The 24,645-nt window shown below is 30.1% G+C and overlaps 1 protein-coding gene across 1 annotated transcript; it reads right to left on the reverse strand.

Annotated features, from left to right (window-relative positions):
- Positions 1 to 2,540: 2,540 nt before the first annotated feature.
- LOC107926629 (probable serine/threonine-protein kinase yakA) lies at positions 2,541 to 5,283 on the reverse strand. The gene is made up of 2 exons (XM_016857521.2): positions 4,106 to 5,283; positions 2,541 to 3,636 (listed from the first exon to the last, which is right to left on the reverse strand). The coding sequence occupies exons 1-2, from the start codon at positions 5,206 to 5,208 to the stop codon at positions 2,760 to 2,762; spliced, it is 1,980 nt and encodes a 659-aa protein (XP_016713010.2). The 5' UTR covers positions 5,209 to 5,283; the 3' UTR covers positions 2,541 to 2,759.
- Positions 5,284 to 24,645: the final 19,362 nt, after the last annotated feature.

The raw sequence follows: 24,645 nt of genomic DNA on the forward strand, positions 1-24,645 counted from the left end.
CAAATATGCATTTAAATAATGTTCAAATTAGTTAATATTATGATATTTTAATAAGAATATAAAAAAATAATTTATTATAATTTGTTGTTAATATTTTAATATATAAAATATAAATTTTAAATATTTTTAAGCAATTAATATTTAATTATTTATAAAATTTAATTCGAATATATAAATTATATTTTAAATATTTAAATATAACCAATAAAAAGTTAAATATATAATATTATATATTTAAAATAAATTTCAATAGGAAAATAATTATATATCCAATATAAATAGTATATAAAATATTTTACAAGAGTTAAAATTATTTTTTGTTCCTAAAAGTGTTTTTGTCAAAATCAGAAGTTAGAAAAATTTATTTTTGGTTTTGGGTTTAAAAGCGTTTTTCAAAAGCACTTTTAATTTCAAAAATAATGTGTTTAGTATTATTTATGACTCCAAAAACGCTTTTAAGAAACAATGCAAAATTAAACCTAAATAAATCCTTAAACTTTAATTGTTACCTAAATAAGCTCTTAATTTTTTTGTTTTTGTTTTTTTATATTAAACTAAGCCCTTGTAAAAGTGGGCTATTGTCCCTTATATTGTATCTTTACACAATAATAATGGCTTAATTAGATATGAGTGAAAATATAATGACTTATTTGGATATTAATTAATGACATGCTATGTGATAAAGGGTAAACTACATAACTAGTCACTCAACTATAAATTTTTTTTATTTTAGGCACCAGAAATAAAAAGTTTGCAATTTAAGCACTTACGTCACATAGTTCGATCATTTTGGTCACTCTCGTTAAAATCACAAACGATGAGCTAACATGACAGTTAAAAAATTTGGTATAATAACAAATTTAACTCTCAAATTTTATTATTTTATATCGATTTATTTATAATTGTAAAAAATTAACTCTCAAAATTTAAAAATATTCTCAATTTGATCGTAATTCTAAAAAAATCAAAGAAATATATAAAAATAAATAAATAATTTAAAAAAATGTAATAAAATTATTACTATTACTATTTTGGTTTGTCTTTGTGCAATGTATTGATACATCTGGAATAAGAATATAAAATTAAACTAGGAATCCAAACATAATTGAATAGAATATTCTAAATCAAGTGTTAAATTCAACATTAATGCTATAAATTTAACAAATATTTATAACAAGAAAATAATTGGTCATTAATATTGTAAGAATATTTTCATAACCATATATAGTAAATGACATAATTAAATTTCATAATTGCTAAAATATATTACATTAGTTTAGACCATTAACATAACATAACATATAATCAAATTCATAATTAAAGTGGACAATTAAAAATTTCCAAATAAAAGACAATTAATTTTCTAATTTAAATATATATTACATTCATAAAAATAATATTGCAATCACCAACAATAAATATTTCACCTTTAACCAATTTATTACATTTCTTGATTGTTATAAATACCATAAAAAACACAAAGAATGGCCATTTTTTATCACAACTAGAGCCTGGTGGGTAACTGCAGGTGCCTTCACTCTTTTTTTCCCACTCAACGGTGTGACCCAAAGGCAAGTCCAGTTATATCCCAGCACCGTGAAATTTCAATCTCTACTGTAACCTAGTTTTCATTCCATCGCACTGTAGGTGCAATTGAATCCAAATGCATCCTAAGTGCCCATCATCAAAACAATTTGGGTATTACCCGAAATCATAGAATAATCCAAAAAGGAAAGAGATACCCAAATTGTTCAAGAAGAAATATTATATTCAAAGCATCATAACATACTCAAGTAGTGTAATCTTATTCGAGCTGAAAGTAGTACTCATGTAGTAAAGTTCTTCTAATAATATTATATCCATAGTTTGAACTTGATTCAATTGGGGAAGAAGTCCATTTCTACTTTTTCCAATAGTAAATACACCCATAGATGATATAGAGACACCCATTACAAAATATATCAATTTTGCAAGGTGTTATCTGGCCAAACATTTTGTTTTCAGACCTAGAAAACTGACAAAAAGGCTTTGCATCAGAAGACTAAAGTTCTCAGGTGAGGCTATAAAATATACTAAAACATCCGGCTTAGTAGGATCTTACACCAAAGTTTGTTTCCTAGTGAAGCAATGCAAAGCTGATTAAGATTCCTTATAATGCAAATTGAATATGCTGAGGTTAACACTTTGTAATATGACAAAAAACTGATCCTTCACATTCCCTTTTCACCAATGAAATAATAATTAATTAATGTCAGCCTCTGCTAGATTCGCAAGCCAGTTAGCAATCAAACGGCTGCTGTTTCTTGCATATGATCTTATTGCTGCATTCTTATTTGGGTCAAAAACTTGCTACCATATCTGATTTACTAGGATAGATTTTGTAATATATAATTAGTCACATGGTCTTGTTCTGATATCCAAAACCTCATATTCTTCTCCTCAAACAGTTCTATCATCTTGAATGTTGAAGTGTATAATTGCATGGGTTTTATTTGATCTTCATGCATATAAAAGTAAACTGGAAAGCCCTTTCAAAATAATTTAACAATCAACGCAATGCAAGGACTTGTTATTATGTTACACAATACAACAGCCATAGCAAAAGAAAAGAAACTTAAAATAATGAACGATGGTGAATATCTTATTGTGAATTATCTTACTAAAAAACATTAATTTGTGCCTATAACCATTGTTATTCGGGTAGAAAAATCAAGGTACAACCACCATATTCATCAAAATTGTATGTTTCAGTCACCCAATCACCTGATTTGCTGATTGCTACCATCAGTAGGCAGTTGTTTCGAAGCATCTGCCAATGCGGCCGCTGCAGCAGCCGGAGTCAAGGTTTGATACTGCGGAGGAAGTTGAGGAGTTTGATGCTGAGCATAGTACATTTGATCTTGTGTAGGGTTCGGATACTCATAGCGATAATTAGCAGTATGAGTTACAGCAGGTGATGGTGGGGGATGTTGCATTTGGGAGAAGCCTACATATGGTTGTTGAACTTGAACCACTTGGTGAGGTGATGGAACTGCTGTTCTATACACAGTTGCTGCCATTTCAGGTTTAGCTGTACTTGTGGGATAGATGGGCGGCATAGTCTCTTTGTAAGCAGTTGAGACAGTAGCCATTGAAGGAGTTGGTGGTGTCAATGGGCGAGTTGGGGCCATAATACTAGCATCACTTGCGTTGGATTTCATAGTCATGACACCAGTATTAGATTGCATAGACATGTATGGTTGTGGTTGTGTTACTTGTGTAACAGGCATTACATATACTGCAGGGTACTGCTGATCAGCTGGATGATGAAGCAACTGCTGCTGTTGTAATGGTGGAGCGTACACCGGATAGTAAGTTGACATCTGCATCGGAGCAGGGGTGTAATGCACAGTGTCTTGCACGAACTGTTGTTGTTGTTGTTGTTGTTGCTGCTGCTGTTGCTGTTGTTGATCCAATTGTGAAGACAAAGTGTAGGAATCTTGAATCTGTTGAATTTGGGCTTGGTTGCTTGGAATGGAAGTATCTGAATTGGTATTGGGGTTAGCAGCAGTCCTATTATCTCTGATTGTAACATGAGTTTGATCTTGATAATACATGGCCTTTGAGAGAGAATTTGCAGAGGCAATGCTACTATCGCTGCATGTAAAATAACATTGAAATCAAGAAGACTGATAATAGCATTATAGCATACTAGAATCCTGTTGAGTGCAAGTATCTGTTTTAGAGTGCCTCATTCCCTCAATGGTGGAAATATTGTTCTTAGGATGTTTATGCTTGATTTTAGCTCTGAGTTTTTGTGGGGTTCATGGAATTTTGGCAGGAGCGCTTTGTTCTTATCACTAAGATCCTTTAAGGGCATGGGTTTGAATCCCATCAGGCCAAATGATAAAACATTTTCTTGGTAGATTTAGGAGCTACCGCCAAAATTCCGTAAACCCTTTTGGGCTCTCCTTGAAATCAGAAGACAAAAATCGAGTGTAGACACCTGAGAACAATACTTTCACCCTTCAGGGAGTAAGACACCCAAGGCAGATATTTGCGTTCAACAAACCTAATTCCAGCTAAACATTGGACTATGGAACTGTTAAACTTCAGAAAAATTTACCTTGCAACTGAATCAGGGGAAGGCAAATTATAAGTGCCACAAGCTTTGTGTTGTACTGGCTGCAATGGCAGTGGAGGTTTGCGAAAACCGACTGGAACTCCTTGATCGGATCTCTCATCATCAGATAAAATACGATTCAAGTTGTCACTAGAACCACCTGTGCGAGTAGGCGCCAGATGCGGCGGCAGAGCGGACACTGCCGCCCCATAGCAATCATCTTGCTTATGGATATTAGTAGCAAAACTTATCTGAGCAAACTGTTCTTCTATGCCAACCCTTTGGTCTTGAACTTTAGGACCACCATCTTGATCAAATCGAACCCGAATAGGTGGCAAGTTGGACATTGAAGGTGAAGAAGAAGATGAACCAAAAGATGAAGATTTCTCCACTAATGGAGAATCAGGCAATGAACACTGAACTTCATGAACTACATTATTGTTTTTGACTTCTTTATTCTGCTCTTCTACAACTTGTTCTGCCTCAAATTCACCATCAATATTCAACAAGGCTTCTATGGTAGCAGAATCTGAGTTTCCTCTAGGAACCAATCCTGAACCATTAAGTGCATCAACAAACCATGTTTCTGACTTAGCATCATTTAGCAATGGACCCATTGAAGCTGCAGTGTCCGGCTTGTTAAAGAAAAGAAACAAACGGATTCTCGAGGAGGTTGCCGAAGAAGCTGATGTTGCTATTAAACGATCATATTCTTCAACCATGTTCTCAAGATCCTCATCTGTAGATACAGATACAAGGGAATCAAGGTCTTCAGTTGGAAGCTGGTACTTCAAGGTAAAAGAACGACCACTAAGAAGAGCACGAGAGAGACGGGTACAAAGGGCCGAAAGGGAACAATGACGATCAACCGCAACGATACGAGTCTCACCGCCGATGTAACAAAGCGATTTGTCATGTGGACGAGGCATTATATGACCACCAAAGCTACACATTAGGCGTAGCCTTGCACCAGGAACAGCTGGGAGAGGATCATCATAGGTGTTGTCATTATGCGACCGTGGAGATGATTCAACTGATTCAGGATAGTTTAGATGTACACTTGTGGCACCAACTGTGGGGGCAGCAGGGAAAGATGGTAGATCCATTGGAGGAGGATGCAAAAAGAATGAAAGGGAAGGGTTGGTTTTATAGTTACTGTCTTATCATTTTGGACTTTCTCTAAACAAAGCAATGCTATTAAACAGCTAAGCCTTGACTACGACTAGGATTTAACAGCAAAACTGGTATTGGTGGTATATTATTATTTTTTTTTTACAAGGGTAAACTAGTTCAAATACCATTGATTTATTACTAAGTTTATATTTTAATCACTTAACTTCAAAAAGTTATTAAATGATCATTAAATTATTTAGAAGTTTTCATTTAAGTCAGTAAGCTGTCAAAATCGATATTGTATGATCTTCTCTATTTGCACCGTCTGCACCAATTAAAAGTCTTTATTCCTTTTTTTTTCCTTCTATAGTTCAGTTTTTTATTTCAAAATCTAAATAGTTTTTTTCTCCGATCTCTAAAACTAATAGTTAGATCGATGGGTACAATCCACTATACCGTTCATCGAATAGTCATTTAGGGTTCGTTAGCTGGACTTTAAAAAGAAAAACTTAACAACCCCATGACATAAATAAAAACTTTCGAATAATTCGATGACCATTTTATAACTTTTTAAAGTTAAATAATCAAAATATAAATTTACTAATAGTTTAATAACCTCAAGAGTAATTTACCTTTTTATAATCAGAATGCAAATTAAAATAGAAGTTAGCAAGTGGGTCGCATGGCAGCATGTGCCATGGGAGCATTGCTAGCTGTAGATTTGGTGGGAATGGGAAAGGGGTGGAATCCTAGACAAACTAGTTTAGTCATGGCATCTGGACTTTGATGGGAAATGGAGTCCATCACATGCGGATTTATAGATTTTTGTGCTTTATCATCATAACTGCTGCTTTAATTCTTTATTAATTTAAGAGCCAAAAAACCTTGGCGAGTCACCAGCTAAGATTGTGAAAGCTACTTTGCGTATATTTAGTTTAGTTTTGCAACTTTGCTTTCCAACAGATACGAGGAGGCTGCAATAAGTATACGAAACCCAAGAGAGAAGCCATGGGCCATTAACCACCATTCATAACCTCAAAATACTAATGATAAGGGGAATGAATTTGGATTGTATTTTATTTTTTATTAAATAAATTAATTTTTATATGTTAAAATTAATTTTGTATTTTGTCATTCATTTTATTTTAGAAATTCAAAACTGTTTAAATAGACTTTACTTATTAATATAGGATAAATTATAAAAAAAATAGTCACTTTTGATTGTTTCAGATTACATTTTAGTTACTTATGTTATCATTTTGTTACAAAGTAGTCACTCCACTGTTAAGCTTCATTCGTGACAGTCCAAATACGTTTCAAATACCAACTTGAATATCCTACATGGCAGTCCAAATTAAATTTATTTAATTAAAAACCTATTTTTATTTTAGCAACTGGACAATCAAGTTGACATTTAAAACTCAGTTGCACTGCCATGTAGGACTATCGTTAGGGAGGTAAGGGAGTTTAATAGTAGAGTGACCACTTCGTAATAAAACGATAACATAAGTGACTAAAACGTAACATTTCAAACATAAGTGATTAAAATATAATCTGAGACAAACAAAAGAGACTATTTTTATAATTTACTCTTAAATATAATATATATTTAAACTCAAACCCAAGCCTAAAGTTAAGCCCAATTTAAACTTTTTTTCAAAACCCAATCTAAATATTTTGGATGTTGGTTGGAAATTGAGAGTTGGACCTAGGATGACTTAGTTTTGTATAATTGTATTAAGAATGTATAACTTCATAAATTTCAGAATATCATTTTTAGTAGTATATTCTATTGGGATAATTTTTTCTCTTTAATTTTTATACAACTTTTTAAATTTCTGTTGATAGTTTTTTATTAAAAGAAATATGGTTTTAAACTAATTAAATTTTTTAGTAATGATATTGGTATTGCATACTAAATCATGTTTAATTATTTATAATAAATATAACATTGGTTATCGTATTATTAAATTAATATATTATGTCATTATATATTTTACATTATCATTAAATTTAAATTTTATAAATTTTAATAATTACTAATTTTATACATATATAATTTTAGTATTAATAATATTTTATATTTAATTACTTTTTTGAAATTTTAGTAAAAATGTTATTAATAACTTTTGCTATTAATAAAATTTTAATATAAATATGTAATATGTATTTTCATAAAATAAATAATTATTATTATAGGTTCTACAATATCTATTATTTTTGATACAATGCTTAAAACTATCCATAGCCTCCTTCTCAACTTTTAAATAAGAGGATAATGCGTTTTAATGCACTCGACTCCACGTCCTCTTACACTAGCAATGATGTTAATACCAGTCAAATTAAGACTCAACCGACAAGTTTACTTTTATTTTTTAAATTTATTTCATTTAATTTGGGCTCTCATTCAATTCAGAATAACTACCTTATTCCTTTGCCCATTAAATATCTAAGCATTTAATATGCTAGAAATGAAAGATTGACACTAACAATGGCGGAGCCACTAAGAGACCCATGAGGGCCATGGCATCCCGGTTAACTTTCAATTTAGACCTTTATAATTTATAAAATTTTAAATTAGTAATGATAAAATTATATTTTGATCTAAAAATGATAAAACTTTGATTTAATTCTTTAAAAATTATAAATATATAAACTATTAAAATAATAAAATTATACTTTTATTATCATAAAAAATATATAATTTAATTCCAACTCCAAATTTTTTTTTAACCCCACCACTGGACACAAACATAATAGCACGGAGATGAGAAGACAAAGCCTCCACAATTCAACCGAAGGCATATATATAATAGATATCACAACTTCCCCAGCTAAAAGCAGAAACTTCACACTTCCAAATAACCCTAAGCACTAATTCTCCTTGTCAACTTCTCTATTTATTCCCAGAATATTTGTTTGTTTTTTCTTTTGTATTGTTTATTCTTTCACATTATTATAAAAAAGATAAGGTAAGCAAAGCTACTTTAAAAAATGATGCCTATATGTTTGCCCAAAATTGCAGCTTGTGTTGCACGCCAGCAAGGCTCGATTGAAATGTCTGGGGGGATTCAAGCATCTTATTCGAAGAAAGCAGTCAATTAGAAGAGATAGAAAATACATAAAGATGGATAGGGTGGAATTTCAAGGGTCTTCTAAATGATTCCAAAGTGTGCAAGCGAAGAACCAACCAACCCATTAACCCCTCATTATTGTGTAGCATCCAATTAATCACACTAGCAATGGCAGCATATCCGAACCCAAAAGGGGAAATCACAAAACTTCAAATATATCAAATTCCCAAAACGGCATGCATGCTTTAGCTTCATATTTACCGGGGTCTAGTTCACTAAATAATCAGTAAATTTTCATTTTAGTTATTTAACTTAAAAAAATTACAAAATGATCATTAAAGTATTTAAAAGCATTCATTTAAGTCATTGAATTGTTAAAATTGTTATTGTATGGCTTTCTCTGTTCACATCATTTGCATCAATTGAAAGCTCTCATTCTCCTTCTCTTTTACAGTTCAACTTTTTTTTTCATTAAATATATTTGAATGTCACGAATCTATGAATCAAACTTTAAATAACTTTCTTCTCTGATCTTTGACACTGACAATTAAATTGAATTAGATTTAAGTTATGTTCTTCTACTCGACAACGGGTACTAATTGTTGAATTGTCATTTCATTAGCCAAATTAAAATTAAAAAAAAAAAACTTAACAACCTGGTGACTTAAATAAAAACTTTTAAATAATTCAATGGCTTAATAAATTTTTTGAATAGTTTAGTGACCATTGCTGTAACTTTTTGAAACCAAATGATTAAAATGTAAACTTATTAATAATTTAATAACCTTAAATATAATTTACCCTAATCTTATTATATGTACTAATAATCACCCAATTTTTAGCCTATTTCTATTTTGGTCATTAAGGTCGATTTTTTTTTTTTTTTGGTATTAAGAAAAAGTAGTCTATGCTAAGAAGTGCCAGGACATTACAATTCATCTCATATTAGGTCCAACAGCCAAGTCCTCTAATAATATGGTTCTAATTTCAGCAGGGGAACTATCTACTATCTCCATATTGAAATGTCCTTCTTGCGGCCTTATAGATAAAAAAATCTGCAGCTCTATTTACTTCCAGAAAGATATGGCAGACTTGAACTTTCCACGGACGCCTGCGGGGTTCGCCACTGCTTCTAATAATGGGACAGCTGCTAGTAGAAACTCCAGCACCGTTCAAAACCGTGATAGCTGAAAGATTGTCGGATTCCACAGTCACTCTTCGCGACAGCCTCTTTGCCATGCCTACGACAACCCATCAACAATCCCCCAAAGCTCTGCTTCAAAGACCGGACAGCATTCGATGTTCCGGCAAAAACCAAACAACTGTTCCCCATTTTACGGAGAATACCATGTATTGAAGCTTGCAAAGAAACCAAATCGACAACACCATCCGTATTTAAGACTATGTAGTCAAGGGTTTCGGGTTGACATTCATGTTTGATTAGAACTAGCGGTTTATAAATGTCATTGAAAGAAAATAACTTTAGTAGCCTACTCAACAATTTTGAGTTCAAATAATTGTTGAACCAAAAAAGAGAAAAAAAAAACTTTTGGAATAATCATCAGCCATTCTTAAAGAAAAGAGCGTTATGATTACGTTTCAAAGTTGTTATGATACTTTTATTATTGGCTCAAAACTCGAATGAGACCTGAATGTGTTCGGGTAGGATGCCATCAAGTTTGTAGATTGAGCTCGCATGATAATAGGTGCTTGTAGGAGGGATACCTATATTCTCCTGTAAAGTCACACATGAAATCGTGTATGAGAACACATAAACACGTGTTAATCTAGAATAAGATACGTATTAATATGCATGAAATCTACTTAGCATGTTATATCAATAAATAATACTTATATCATATCAACAGAGAAGCCTCATCTAGGAGAGACAGAGAAAACTACTCAAGAGAAGGGAGCTTTGAGAAGCAAGCAGAAAGAGGCAACAACGGTGGAGCTGTTAGCGACAGATATCACTCTGCCCGTTGCTGCCTCCATTGCTGATTTAACTTTATAAAATGGTTTTTCATTTATTTATATTTTTCATAATTTTATATGTATTTTTATAAAAAAAAACTTTTATTTTATTTGAATTTTTATTTTAAAATTTTTAAGAATCAATACTAAATTGATAAAAAATATGTAAAGTTAATAGATAAATTTGTTATTTTTTTAATATATTAAAACTAAATTGATAAAATCTCTAAACATTGAAAAACTAAATTTATTATTATATCAATAAAAAAGAGTTCATGTCAACTTTTCACGAGCGATCATACTATTAAATAGAGACATAGTTAAAGGGGTATGCAGGGGTTTGGTCTCCTCTGGCTAAATGAAAATTTGCTTTACGGTTCTCCCTCAAAATTAAATATTCAATTTAATTCTTTTTAACATTTAATTAAATAGAAAAATTATAATTTTAACCCTTTTAAAAAATTAACAATTAATTTAAGCATTTTAATACAAATTTCTTAGTTTTGTCCCCTAAATTTTATAATCTTATCTTGATTTTCTTAACCAAAATTTTTAGCTTAACGCTTGATATTAAATGTTGATAATATTAAGGACTAAAATAAATTTTTTTGAACTTAGGTGATAAAAATAAAAATGCACTAATTACAGTATATACAAAGATAAAACTACATTATAGAAATATGTAATTTGGAAATGAATGGATTGAATACACCCAAACTGATAAAATCTAAATAAAAAATGATCATTTCGTGGAGATGTTGCAGCCAATACAAGCGGTATCTATTCCAAGGGTGTTTTTGATAGGGTCCTTAGGTGAATAAAAACGTGGAAAGTAGCGAACGGAGTATTGACAAGTAGTTTAGAGGATAATTTAGGAATGTGAAGCCATTAAGTAATTAGCACCAACCGCCCCATTTGGTTCTCTATTTCTATTTAGAAGAATGTGCAAAGTGATTGTGAATTGAACACACAAAAGATAAGAAATGCTTTGGCCTTTTGCCTTAATCAAACTCTCTTTATTGCTTTCTCTTCCATGCTTCTTGGCAAGTTGCAAAATGTGGGTTTGCTCTACATATGGATTCAATACTGCCCTCACCTTGATGCTCTTTTTGGTTATTGTGATAGTAGAAAAAAAAAAAAGAGTTATCAAATAGTATTAAAGTCATGCAAATTGCATGAAAAAAAGCTGATGACCACTTGAGCCACATGCAACTCAGTCAAGAAAGGACCACAAATGTCCTTCTTTTTACATTATTTTTCTTTTTCTGTTGCGGTCAACGATTGTTCTCAAAGCCAAAAACATGGATTCTTCATTTAGAGATAACAGGAAATGGCTTCTACACTATGATAACAATTTTTGTAAAAGAAATCCTAGCTAGCTAATTGTTATACCACTATATTGCCAAAACACATGGCACCACGAGAAGGCATCGGAGAGACATCCACAGGTAGCCCTCCTCTCACCTTTCATTGGAAGGTCTCTCACCTTGCAACATTCGGTTGGTCACTGAGTGACTAATCACCTGGCCTTCTCATCCTTTAAGCCACCATCTTTTCAATGTAAATACTTTTTAAAAGATTATTGAGATACACCTGAACAAAAATAATATTTTGCTGCTTCAAAAGAATAATAGAATGAGTCCCATCACGGATGTCGCCACACACTCCATGATGACAACTGCCTTACTACATCATCACTACTTGACAAGGGATAACAACCCTAAGCATTTACCCTATGCACTTGACCTCCTTTACTTTCAAAGTAATCCTCTTCTTCTTCCTCTTTACTTTCTCCGACTCTCCACTTATTTAAATAAACTGATTTCTTTTATACCACCAGTGGTAACCCTAGCAATATGTGCTTGATTTTTTTCAAGTGTGCAGAGATTGATTGGTCCACATGTGTTTCTGGAGCATTTTCCAGAACGTAGCATTTGTCTATAAATTGTAATTGGTTTTGGTGTGGTGGGGTCTCACATATGGTTGATGATAAGTCAACAATATGAAAATCATAACAACTGACCTAAAATGGATGTAGATTTTACGGCCACACAGCATGCGGTTTTTGACTTTGTAAAGATGATCTTCCAAAGATTTGCATTACATCTCATATCATATAAAAAGTTGCCTCCACATCATCCAAACCGCAAATCTGTTTTACTATAGTTAACTTTTTTATATATACCAAACCTAAAATTAACTTATAAATCCTCCTTAACTTTTAAATAAAATAATAAATTTACTTTTAATGTGCTCGAAAAATTTACTTTAACGTGCTCGAATCCTTAAATATTTAGTATTTTAACATTTTTAAAACTGAATTGATATTCAAATGATTTATGCCAACAATTCGATTAGGAATTTAATATAAATATTACATTTGAAAAAAAAATTAGATAAGAAATTTTTAAAAAGTTAAAATAAAAAATCAAATGTTAGTTTAGTTGAAATGATAAAGTTGTGTTTATAAATGTAATGATCAGGTCTCAAGTTCAAATACCATTTTGAAAGTATATATATATATTTTATAAAAGTCTCTTTCACGATAGAGTTGAGACCCTCAGCAAAACACTTATATATATAATATTTCAAGATCAAATTAATAAAATATGTAGATGTTAATGCTATTTTAGCATGAGCTAACAATAAATTAATTCAATTGGTAATATTTAGCCACTCCCATTACTTATTTTTAGCAAAGAGAAGGAAAATTTTCTTTTTACTTATTTTGAAGAGGTTATATTTTTACAAGAGTTTTTACTTATCTAATTTCAAGTTTAAATCTATACCAACTATTTCTTATTTTATATCTAACTATTAAAATATATATATGTATGTATAAATAAGCCTTTTTCATATATTATATTATAACTATCCTTTCGTTAATAATTTAAGGGAGAGTGACAAAAAAATCAATGTTGATAATGTACTCGGTGACAAAGTCAAATTTTTTTGGAGTTATGTAACCAAAATAAAAACACATTAATGCTTAAGTGACTAACTATATAATTTATTTTAATATTTAACTTATTTAAATTTAAGTTTAAGACCTTTTCTAGACAACATATGCTCTCTTAAAAGAATAAAATCTCATGAGAAGTTATTGTTTCATGACAATTAAGTAAGGTTACTTTTATTCTAAAATGTCACATCAATAAATTTAATAAAAAAATTTGTTGAAGTTAATGATTGAACTTAAAATTTAAGATTCAAGAATTAAATAAATTAAATTCCTAAAATAAAATTAGATGTAGAATAAAAAATATAAAGATTTAAAACATATTTCATCATATATTTTTTTTAGTATTTTCTATGTTGGAAATAGATTAGCAAATCAATGGTAAGTAAAGAGAGTACAAATGATAAGACTGCCGGTGGTTAGTACCATCAGTGTTCTACAAGAAAAAACCAGTATCTACCCTACCCTTGCTTAACATTTCTTACAGTGGCCATCCCTTTTCTCTTCCTATATATAGATGCCCATGGGACACTCCTATACATCATCCCCCAACCTCAAAACTTACACATACTCTCTCTCCCTTTCCAAATACATACATATATGGCTTTTGCTCTCTCCAGTGCATTCATTCCTTTTAAAGTAACTTTTTTATTCTTTTATGTCTAATGTTTTCTTTAATTAAAGCAACAGGGAAGGGAGAATAGGTATAGGGTTGAGGAGAAGAGGAGGCAGTGGTGAATGTTGTTGACAGAAGATAGAGAGCACAGATGATGGTTTGCAAGTACTTAATGCATTCCCCTCCTTTGTGCTCTCTATGCTTCTGTCATCATCACCTTCAGCCCCTCTTACTACCCCCCAACCCCCTTGCCTTTCATCTCCTCTTCTTTACTGTGTGGTAGATGAGGAAAACTTGATATATAGTTTTAGTATTTGGCTTGCTATTACTATGTTTTGCAGTTAAAATTTGTAGGGTAAGTTTTTTTTTTTTTCATCAAGAACCAAGTTGATGATGAACCCTAGCTTGTAATTTAAGTGGATACTTCGTAATTTATCATTTCTTTTCATTTTTGTAATTAATCTACTATTACTTACATGGCTTACTTGTCATTCTTTTTATGCTCTTTCAACTGGGATTTCACAGATCCAGAACTCCAGATTGGTTTATGTATTGACATGGTTTGAAACTTTGAACCATAACTCAACTACTAGATAACCCTTTAGTGATACGTGTCACTTGTTACAGAATAACAAAGAAAAATTGGCTGATTCTTCACACTTAAAAGGCTTTCATTGCTACTTACTTTGGAAGGGGAGGGTAATTGGGTTTCAAGAAGTGTTGATGCACTTTCGGGTTGGGAGCTTGGAAGATGACTAGTTCTGTAGGAGGAAAAAAAGTTGAGCTGTGGGTGTCGGAGTTGACACATTGTTCTTCGATGCTTTAAGTTAGTGAAAGGTTGATGGTTATGGAGAGAGTAAAAACATATTAGCTTAGTGAAGAAAGAAGATGAACAAGAATAAAAAAGAAAAAGAAGGAAAGAAGGATAATAACTTCTGGTGTTATATGCTTAGAATTGCAAGACACAAATAGTCTAATGGGTTTCCAACTAATCTGCTTCAATTGGAGTAAATTTTTTTCATTTGAAAAGTGAATGGAGGGGTAGGGTGGATTTTTTTTAACAGTGGATATGTAATGATTATATAATTATTGAAAGGGTAAAAATTGTAATAATGTGTTATAAAAATTCATATTTTTATGTTTGAATTATTTTAAAGAATTATGTTTAAATATTTATTTGTATTTAAAAGTAAAAAAATTTATCAACAAATGGTTGGAATGTACTTCTTCATCAAGAATTTGGACTAAGTTCAAATCATAGAGTTTTCATTGTTGGCAAAACTTTACCTGAATAGTAGGGTAGATGCAGATGTTGCTCCACATCTTATACGCTCTACTCCACCATCTTCTCTACTCTACTTTAATTTAATTTTTTTTCTTATTTTTAATATTTTTAATCTTTTTAAATGCAAATAAATATTTAAACATAAAACATATGATTTTTTTATAACATATTATTACATTCTTACTCTTTCGATAATTATATATATATACAAAGATAAAATAGTAATTTTATATAGCATAACGGGGCAAGTAAGCAATTACTATAACTGTTGCATACCTATTGTCCAAAATAGAAATTCACCCTCTGCCCATATTCACTTTTTAAAAGAAAAAAATCTACCCCACTCAAAGCAAGTTAATTCAAAATTCATGGGACGATTCGAATTTTACCATCTCTGTTGAATATCACCTCAGCCTAAAGAAAACTAGACTTAAATTATAAAACACCTATCATATATGCCAAGAAAAAGATGAAACTAACTGTAGAGTGGTGATGAAATCAATAACATCCACCCTGTTTAGCTCCATTGTAATCCCTAAACTAGTTTTTTATTAATTGTTTGGTGTAAATAGTGATCACACATTATGCCAAGTAGAGTTCATGGTGCTGTACAACTAGCATATTTTGTCCTTTATCTATTGTTTAACAAGAAGCCAGTACAATAAGATATCCAAATATATATTCATTTTACCTTCTATACAATAAAACTTTAATTTATCAGCCCCATATATATATATATATGCAAAGCAAGGTCCATGGAACCATGAAATCTTAGACATCACACTATTTCGGTTACTGTAACTCGTCTCTTTCTTATAACAATACCATCATTTCTTAGGGATATTTACGGCAAATGATGAAGAGAGAGATTTTGAAATGGACAGGGAGAGTCGCAAAAACAAGAGGGCCAATGCTTTAAATTGATATCGGTTGGGTTGCTTCTACATACAAGATGTAAATTGAAAACAATTGCCTTTACACAATCTAACTACTGACCTCTCTCTCGTAATTCTTTTAAAAAAAAGCTATATACATTCAATTAGCTTCCGTCTTATTCATCTCTCTTTTCTTTCTATATTGTTTTAAAGGCCTGAGGAGTTTTAGTTTTGAAGAAGCCAATTTTTTCCCATTCAAATTTGGCTTCTTCCAAAACTATATAACAGTACCAAAAGATTAAATTTTAATGTTATGTATACACGATGCATATATTGCAAATAATATAGGAATTTCATATAATCCAAGTTAGCACTCGAGTCATACAAGATTCCGAGGACAATGGTTTCACCTCCTAATTGTGTCTCTCGAGTGAAAAATTCACTCAACTATTTCTTTTATTTAGTCACTTTTGGAATAACATTAATCTTGATGTCAATCCGACCATTAAAGCTAAGCTCGCTTCAATAATCGATCCAAGATAAAGTATTTTTTTTATGGGACTTCATAAACATCTCATTAATTTTTCAAGTTTTCAATTAGAATAAGTATATATTTAGATTATCTTTTAATATAAATTATTTTGTTGTTTTATGTTTCGACTATATAATAACACTTAATATTAATTAAATGTTAGATTATTAGTGAGCTAATATTTACTTCTATTTTGTTTTGTGTGCAAAAACACTTGAGGACAATACACAAAGGGTATTGATATAATTAATGAATATTTTATTAAATCAATATGTTCGAAAAATACAAGTATATATAAACGAAAATACTATTCTAAAGGCACTAGATCTAACATATATATTATTTTTCAGGTAAATAATATTATTTATTTATATGAAAATCATTGATTAGGTCAAACATACACCACTTAAGCATTAATACTCTATCAAAATTTAATGTTATTTATTCTCTAAATAAATATTATATTTTGAGAGAGTTCATCTTTTCGGTTTCTAGCCTTTAAGATAAATTGAGTCCATACTCTAAGTAGACGAAGTTTGAATATAGCCGAAAAGATCATTTTGGTCAAAAATTGTGAAACATTTTAGACTGATTAACTCAAAGCACATGTACTAATTTAATTAAGGTTATTGTTATAAATAATACAACCACCCGATTTTTAACTATTTTATATTTTCTTCCTTTTCTTGTAAATATTTTAAGATTTCTATTTTTTAGTCTTTCTTCTTTTCTGTTTTCATTTAAAGCTTATAAGTAACTTGGATTTCTTAACATTTCAGGAATTATATACTGAGCATATAAATGGTAACCAAGATTCGAAAAATCCTTGTGATTCAATCATCTCTATCCTACACGTTCGCTCTTTTCCATTTCTTGTTTGTTATTATAATATTTTGAGGGTTAAAATTTGTTATAAATTTCTATAATTTTTTATAAATTTAGAATTCAGTTTTTATATTTTTGTTTCTAGTAATTTAGTTTCTCTATTCTTTAGATTTCAAAATTTAAGTCTAATTATTGACACGGTTAAATTATTATTATTATATTTATTGGTGTGATATCTTAAAATTAAAAAAAAAGTACTTGATTTTAACTAAAAAAACCTCATTATAATAAACTTGAATTTAACAAAATTATTATGAATATCTTATTAAATGGATGTCCATCATGATCAAGATAAATGTTTGGTGTACCTTAAATTCTAATAGTTATTAGAATTAGATCTCTACTTCTTCTATACTTTTTTTTTTTTGCTTCAGTCAAACTATTATGTTTAAAAGCAACAGAATAGTATAGTTCCAGTTAAACAATACAATTTTCACAAAAGCTAATATAACATGAAAGCTAGACATTCCAATCACCAATCTAACATTCACAACCACGCCTTAAACATAACCCTAAGTTTAAAACCTGCTGACACTAATGTTTTTGCCATTTCATTGCCATGCTGCTCTGCTTTTGAAAATGTTATCTCACCCACACAGGCTAGTCTCCTTTCTATATATACGAATGTAATTTGTTGCGGCTCTGATAAAGCATTGTAATCATCTCTTTTATTAATAAAGTACATTCTTTATTGCTTTCATATTTTTTTTCTTTATTCTCCACATCTTTCTTTATTTTATAACACATTATCAGCAAGATCTTGCTCAAAGTGATAGTTCCTTTTATCGACGATCAAATTTATCCTTTATTATTTTTAATATCTTTGATGGCAAGATGCAAAGTTTTTACAGGAAGTTTCTTTTATTTAGTGTTTCATATCTGATTATTATTTTTCATTCTTCTTTCATTATACGTTATCGTTGTTTTGATTAACTTATTTTACTTTTTGTTCTTAAGGATGGTGAAAGATACCGTTACCTGTATGAAATTGAGAAGTAATATTCACTCTCAAAGGTTGCTTTTTGATATTTGCTTGGGGATGATCTTTTTTTCTTCATTACAAAGGATGTTTATAATCACTACTTCTCATCCATGGTAACGTAAGTCAATCTAATCAACTTCTTTTGAAATTTGATTTGATATCTATTAAAAATTCAATTTATATAATTCACTATCTGTATCTCTATGAATTTATAAAACTCTTCACGCATTTAGTTATTGAGATTTTTATATGGAGATAAATATTTTTTTTATTTTTAATAGAATTTATTGGTTTAAATTTAATTTTGATTAAAATTTATGATTAGTGCGGAATGTGAGTAAAAATACTTACTTGTCATGAACTTTAGGATATTCACATTGTCTGTAATAATTATATCATTGTAAAATTTGAGATGAAATTATGTCATAACAAGTGGAGGTTAGAAAATGTTTATGTTTAAACTTTTATAACTGTAATGTTATTTTAATTTGACATTATAATATTTTATATTTTGTTGTGGTATGATATATAAAATATATATTATCTAACCACAATGATTTATCAGTGACATGAATTTATTATTTGTTACGTTTAATATATGTTTTATTTAAAATAAATTAAGCATTTATTAAGGTTATATAATAAAATGATTATATGCTCCTGAAGAGCTGGTATTGCATCAAACTGTAAAAAGCTCTTTAAGAGCTTATATTTTAACTCATTGTGATGCAAAATTTTGTAAAATATAATATTATTTTTCAGATCAAGAAAATATATGTTGAATAAAACCTTCATATGTTTTACATTAAAACGATATATATATAAGTAACATGAGATACTCATGTATTTGTATTATATATATTCCTCGAAGGAATACATTACACTATATAATTGAAATATCTAATGTGCTCTTGCAGTAGCAATATTGTGAAAATGACTGTAACAATATTTTTGAACGATCTCATACCTTCTTATGGCTAAGTAAAATATAAAGTTACTAATGAAAAACTATGAAATTCTTCCTACTAGTTTTGCTTCATTCCCTGGAGTGAATGTAGCAATACAAAATGTAATAGGCCAATTTAGCCCGGGTCCAGATTACAAAAATAAAACAAAATTTAAACCAAAATACTTAAAGTTCAAAATCCATTTACAACAAGTTACAGGCCCAAAATTACAAACCCAAACGAGCCCAAAAAACCAAAAAACCCTAACAGCCCGTTAGCCCAAAACATTTAAACATTTTCAGTAAAAAAAGGAACCCTAGAGCCCTCGCACCGTTTCTCCTCTGTCACGCTACCCGCGCCTCGTCCCAAGGTCTGACGCGCGTCTGCAACCTTGCACCAAAACGAAAAAGAGCACATCTTCTCTCCCCTTCGTTGACTTTCCATGGATACCTGCAAAAAGGAAAAAGAACAAAGTAGAGAATAGTAGAAGCAGAAAAGACGAAAAGAAAAAAAAAACCAATATCCTATAATATATTTCGGCTATAAAAGCCAGAAACTTGATTGTAATTTTTTACGAAAAAAAAAACATAGAGAAAATATATACAAAAAGTAGAGATTTTGATATTGATTCAAAACAGGTGTTGTATTTTCATTTATTTATTTTTTCTTCTATAATAAAAAATAAAAAAAAATAAAAAAGGAACCCTTTTTACCTTTTTCGCCTGTCGGTATCATCATCAATCTGCAAGGCCATCGAATCCCTCGGGATTTGGCCAAAGGCCGTGGCTGAGGACGGCGAGAGTTAAGGGGTTTTTCTTCGTTCCTTTTGATTTTGGCTTTTTTTTTGGTTATTTCCACCCCAAAAAGGAGTTTTACGTAAAAATAATACAAAAAGGGGTTTTTTTGGTTTTTTTTTTGCCACCGTGGATGGCGGCCCGTCGTCGGTGACCAGTGGTCGGTCTGCGAAAGTTTGTCGGAGTTATGTCCGGTCTGGGGGAGACTTTGAGAGAGTGAGGAAAAGTTTTTTTTTTAAAGAGAATGAAATGAAATTTTTGAAGTTTTTTTTGCTTAAATAGACACCTAAAACGACGCTGTTTTAAGGCTGGCTTCAATAGCCCAAAAACGACGTCGTTTCACCCTTGACCTGCGTGCTGACCCGATCCACCCAGAGGATCTGCGAGTTTTTTACGAATAGTATATTTGCGCGAATAGTCCTTCCGCTTTTGCGACGCGCTTTAGTTTAGTCCCCTTTTTTTACTTTTTATTTTATTTTATAGATTGACCTTCGAATTTTCGCGCGTTTCAATTTAGTCCTTGGCTCGCTGATCTCCTAGAGAAGGGATGCGTGTCCAGAGGATTGGGTTATTTTCTCATTTGGTCCTCACTGGTTTTCAGCCTTACATTTTAGTCTTTATTTATTTATTTTATCCTAATTTTTACTTTTAATTTCATTTTTATTCTGATTTAATCCACGACTATTTAATTTCAACCCTTGATATATTTTAGAGGTCATGTTTATTTATTTATCATCTTATATTCTTTATATATATTAAAAATTAAAATGTTTATATTTTCTTTATTTAAATATTTCTTGTTGGTATTATTTTATTCTTAAGATTATTACATTTTTTCATTTGCATATTATTATTACTATTATTTATTTATTTATTTATTATTGTATTACTTTATTTTAAAATTCATATTGTTCATATTTTCACATATTATTATATTTTCATTATTATCCTTTTTATTTCTTGTTATTTTATTATTCCTTTTATTATTTTTTGGCATTTTTCAAATCGTGCCTTTTCAATAATGTATTTTTCATTTATTTGAAGTAATTTTATCATTTTAAATACATATCGTTTTAAATATTACATTTGTTATTATTCAAAAAAGAAATTTTTAAAATTAAGGCAATGTTCTGTATTTGGAGATTTGAGAAGTCATACCCTAACTTACGGGGTTTCGATTTTCTCGTCGAACCTAGATGACCGAATATCCTTTTAAAATTAAAATACATGAGATTTAAGTAAAAATATAAAAGGCAAGCTTATTCTCAAGTGTCGAAACCCTTTTTTATTTGGGAAAAAAACGGGGATCGACTTTTAAAACAAAGTGTGGAGTTGCCACTAATCTTTTTGTTTAGGTGTGATTGGATCACCTAATAAAATATTTTATTCAATTTAAATCAATTTTAGTTTACGTAAATTTAAAAAAATGGGTTTGGGAGCCGGTTACGTATGAGGAAGGGTTAGTACCCTTACTACGCCCAAAAACTGGTACCAGATTGATTAAGTGTTGTCCTTATGTCTAGGATTTTTTTTAAAACATTTGAAATATGGTTCCTTTTAAAACATTTAAGTGGTTCAAGTTGGTCATCAAAACTCTCTCGTTTCAAAGGTATACAGCATCACATCCTGCACGATAGGACATGATCCTTTATACTTTTGAAAACACGATTGATTTTTGACTTCCAAAAGCTCTTAGGTCAAAAATTACAAAAGGATGTCCAAATATTTAGTCCAACGAAAAATCAAAACCCAACACGGTAGGGCACGATTTCCCGAATTTCTAAATATTGAACATTGCCTTGTTTTTTTTAAAAAAATTTAAATAAATGATTGTAAATTAGCTTAAAACGCATTGATTTTACTTGAAATAAAATAAAATAATTGATTTTAAAAAGTTGGAGATTACCAAGCAACATTTGTAAACAAAAAGGGAAATAATAAATATGGGATAACATGCACAAATAAAGTACAATACTTGGCGAATGAAGATAATATAAACTTATCCTACTAACAAAACAAACAATTAAATCTATCTAATCTAAGAAAAATGTAACCAATTTTTTAAACATGGGTGGAGAACGATTGATATGACAATAAGAAAATGAATAAATAATATGTAACAATAATGTATAGAGCATAATATGAATTAATCAATATAAAAAAGTACAAAACAAAATGAAATTAAAAGCCACTGTGATATAAAACAATTTTAAAATAATGATGAATTGACAAACACATAACATGTGAATGGATGAATTTGAAATAATTTGCATAAAAAACTAGGGATATATATAATTAATTAAAATAGATGTTATAGGTGAATACATTTGAATTAAATAATATGCAAAATGTTAAAAAATATTTAATTAAAATTGACAACATACACACAATAAATGAGAACTTACATAATACATAAAATTTGAAATGATAATAAAAATATATAATAAAATATAATCTTAGGAAATAAACTATATACATAATAGATTTAAAAAAATATACATATATATATAAATAAGTTTAGAAGCAATTATATGTAAAAATAACATGGAATTAGATATGTATCTAGGATCAAATATATGTACCACTATATCCAAAAACATTTAAATGAAATATTATATAGAATGTTAAAATAATATGATATAAAAAGGAATTCAAAATAATGATTTTTTTAAAACAAAGTGAAATTATTAAAATAATTTCAACACATATATAAAACAAAATTAAATGAACTCTCTTTAAAAAATAATGAATTATAAGTATAGAAAATTTAATTAAAAATAAATTTAAAATAATAGGGATAATTTATGAATAAAATAAATTACTGAAATTAAATCAAGGACCAATACGCAACGCGTGCAAACGCACAGGGACCAAAGTTGGAAATATTCCAGATCCCAAAATGCAGCACTTAGGTGAGGATCAAATTGAATCCACACGTAAATTACAGAGAAAAACTAAAAACAAGAAAAACAAATAAAATTCAATTGAATTATGGTACAAAAGAGAAGGACGTTGGTGCAAATATCCCTTCAAGACCAAGCACACGGATCTTGACCGTGCGTGGGTCGGGTCATTGGGTTGTGGCTATTGTACGGTGCCGTTTTGTGGCCATTGATGTTGGCCTAAAACGGTGACGTCTACTGCTCTTTATATTCTCAAAACAAATCCTAAATGCAACCTTTAGCCATTTATAAAAAAAGAAAAAGAACCTAAGTTACTCTCTCAAATCATTCGGCCGACCGATAGTCCCCTATTCGACCACCCTCGCGCCTCTCTTCTCGATGAATGGCCTCATATGATGGCCGATCGAAGGTCTCATTCAACCATGGAGTTTTGCTCACAAGCCCCAAAATCACCACCTAGTTTCGATTATGACGAAACAAGCGAGGATTTGATGGTGTCGAAAACAAAGATAAATTCCTTTTTTATTTTTATTATGTAGTAAATGAAAAAGAATCATAAAGAAAGTAAATGAACACTAAATCGAAAGAAAAGCTAAAAATCACATTTTTTGATTTGCTTTTGAAATGTTTTTTTTTGTATTCAGTGTGCGTAAGTTCTCAAAGATTACATTCGGTGGCTTTTTATAGCCGAAAAATGAGAATAAAATAAATAAGAAAAATCAAATCCTTACTGTAATTTGTTGCATAATCTGTTATTGGCTCCTTCTCGTGTGTTCGGGCTAAGGACTTTGGGTTATTTGTTAATTTGGTATTTAATTTTGATGTTTGGGTTTGGTTTAGTTTTATTATTTTTTAGGTTTCAATTTGGGCCAACATTTTGTAATCTGGACTAATGTTTTATTTTTGTTTTGGGCTATTAAAAGTAGATGTAAATAGACTTTTATTTATTGGTTTTGTTTTGGACTTATTTTATTTATTTTTTTGATAACTTTATGGGCGCGGGCGAAATGGGCCTTCTACATCAAGGATTCAAGGTGTCGTGTACTAACTTACGGGATGTGAAATTTTGTTACTTCGAGATAAGAAGGCATTTTATACATATTTTGATTTATTCGAGTAATTTTAATTAAAAATAACATAATAAAAAGATGGAGCGTATTTTAAATTCTTTTTGAGTTCTAAACTTTCGACATTAAGATATTAATTAATTAGGTACCAATTTTGGGCGTTACGAGGGTACTAATCCTTCCTCGTACGTAACCGACTCCCGAACCCATTTTTGGATTTTTTTGTAGAGCAAAAAACATTGTTTTAATCAATTAAACCTTTTATTAAAAAGATCAAGTTTTGAGGTGATCCGATCACACCTAATATAAAAAGGATTTGTGGCGACTCTATTTTTGTTTTTTATAAAAATAAAAAGTTGACCTTAAAAAAATGGTTTCGATAGCTTGGCGACTCCACTGGGGACATGATAAGAGAGTCAAGCCACGAGTTAATTATTTCTTGTCTTTTTGTCAAAAATTGATAATTTGGTTTAAATTTATGATCCTTTCGTTGCATTTCATTTTTATGGTATACATCATTTTGATATATTTGCTTTA

The sequence above is a fragment of the Gossypium hirsutum genome, chromosome A07 (assembly GCF_007990345.1).
Source record: "Gossypium hirsutum isolate 1008001.06 chromosome A07, Gossypium_hirsutum_v2.1, whole genome shotgun sequence".
NCBI lineage: Eukaryota > Viridiplantae > Streptophyta > Magnoliopsida > Malvales > Malvaceae > Gossypium > Gossypium hirsutum.

Excerpts from the sequence above, each read along its gene's own strand:
- LOC107926629 (XM_016857521.2), bottom strand. The coding sequence starts at position 5,208 with ATGGATCTACCATCTTTCCCTGCTGCCCCCACAGTTGGTGCCACAAGT. Across the intron at positions 3,637-4,105 it reads TCCCCTGATTCAGTTGCAAG|CGATAGTAGCATTGCCTCTG; the intron begins GTAAATTTTTCT and ends TTTTACATGCAG.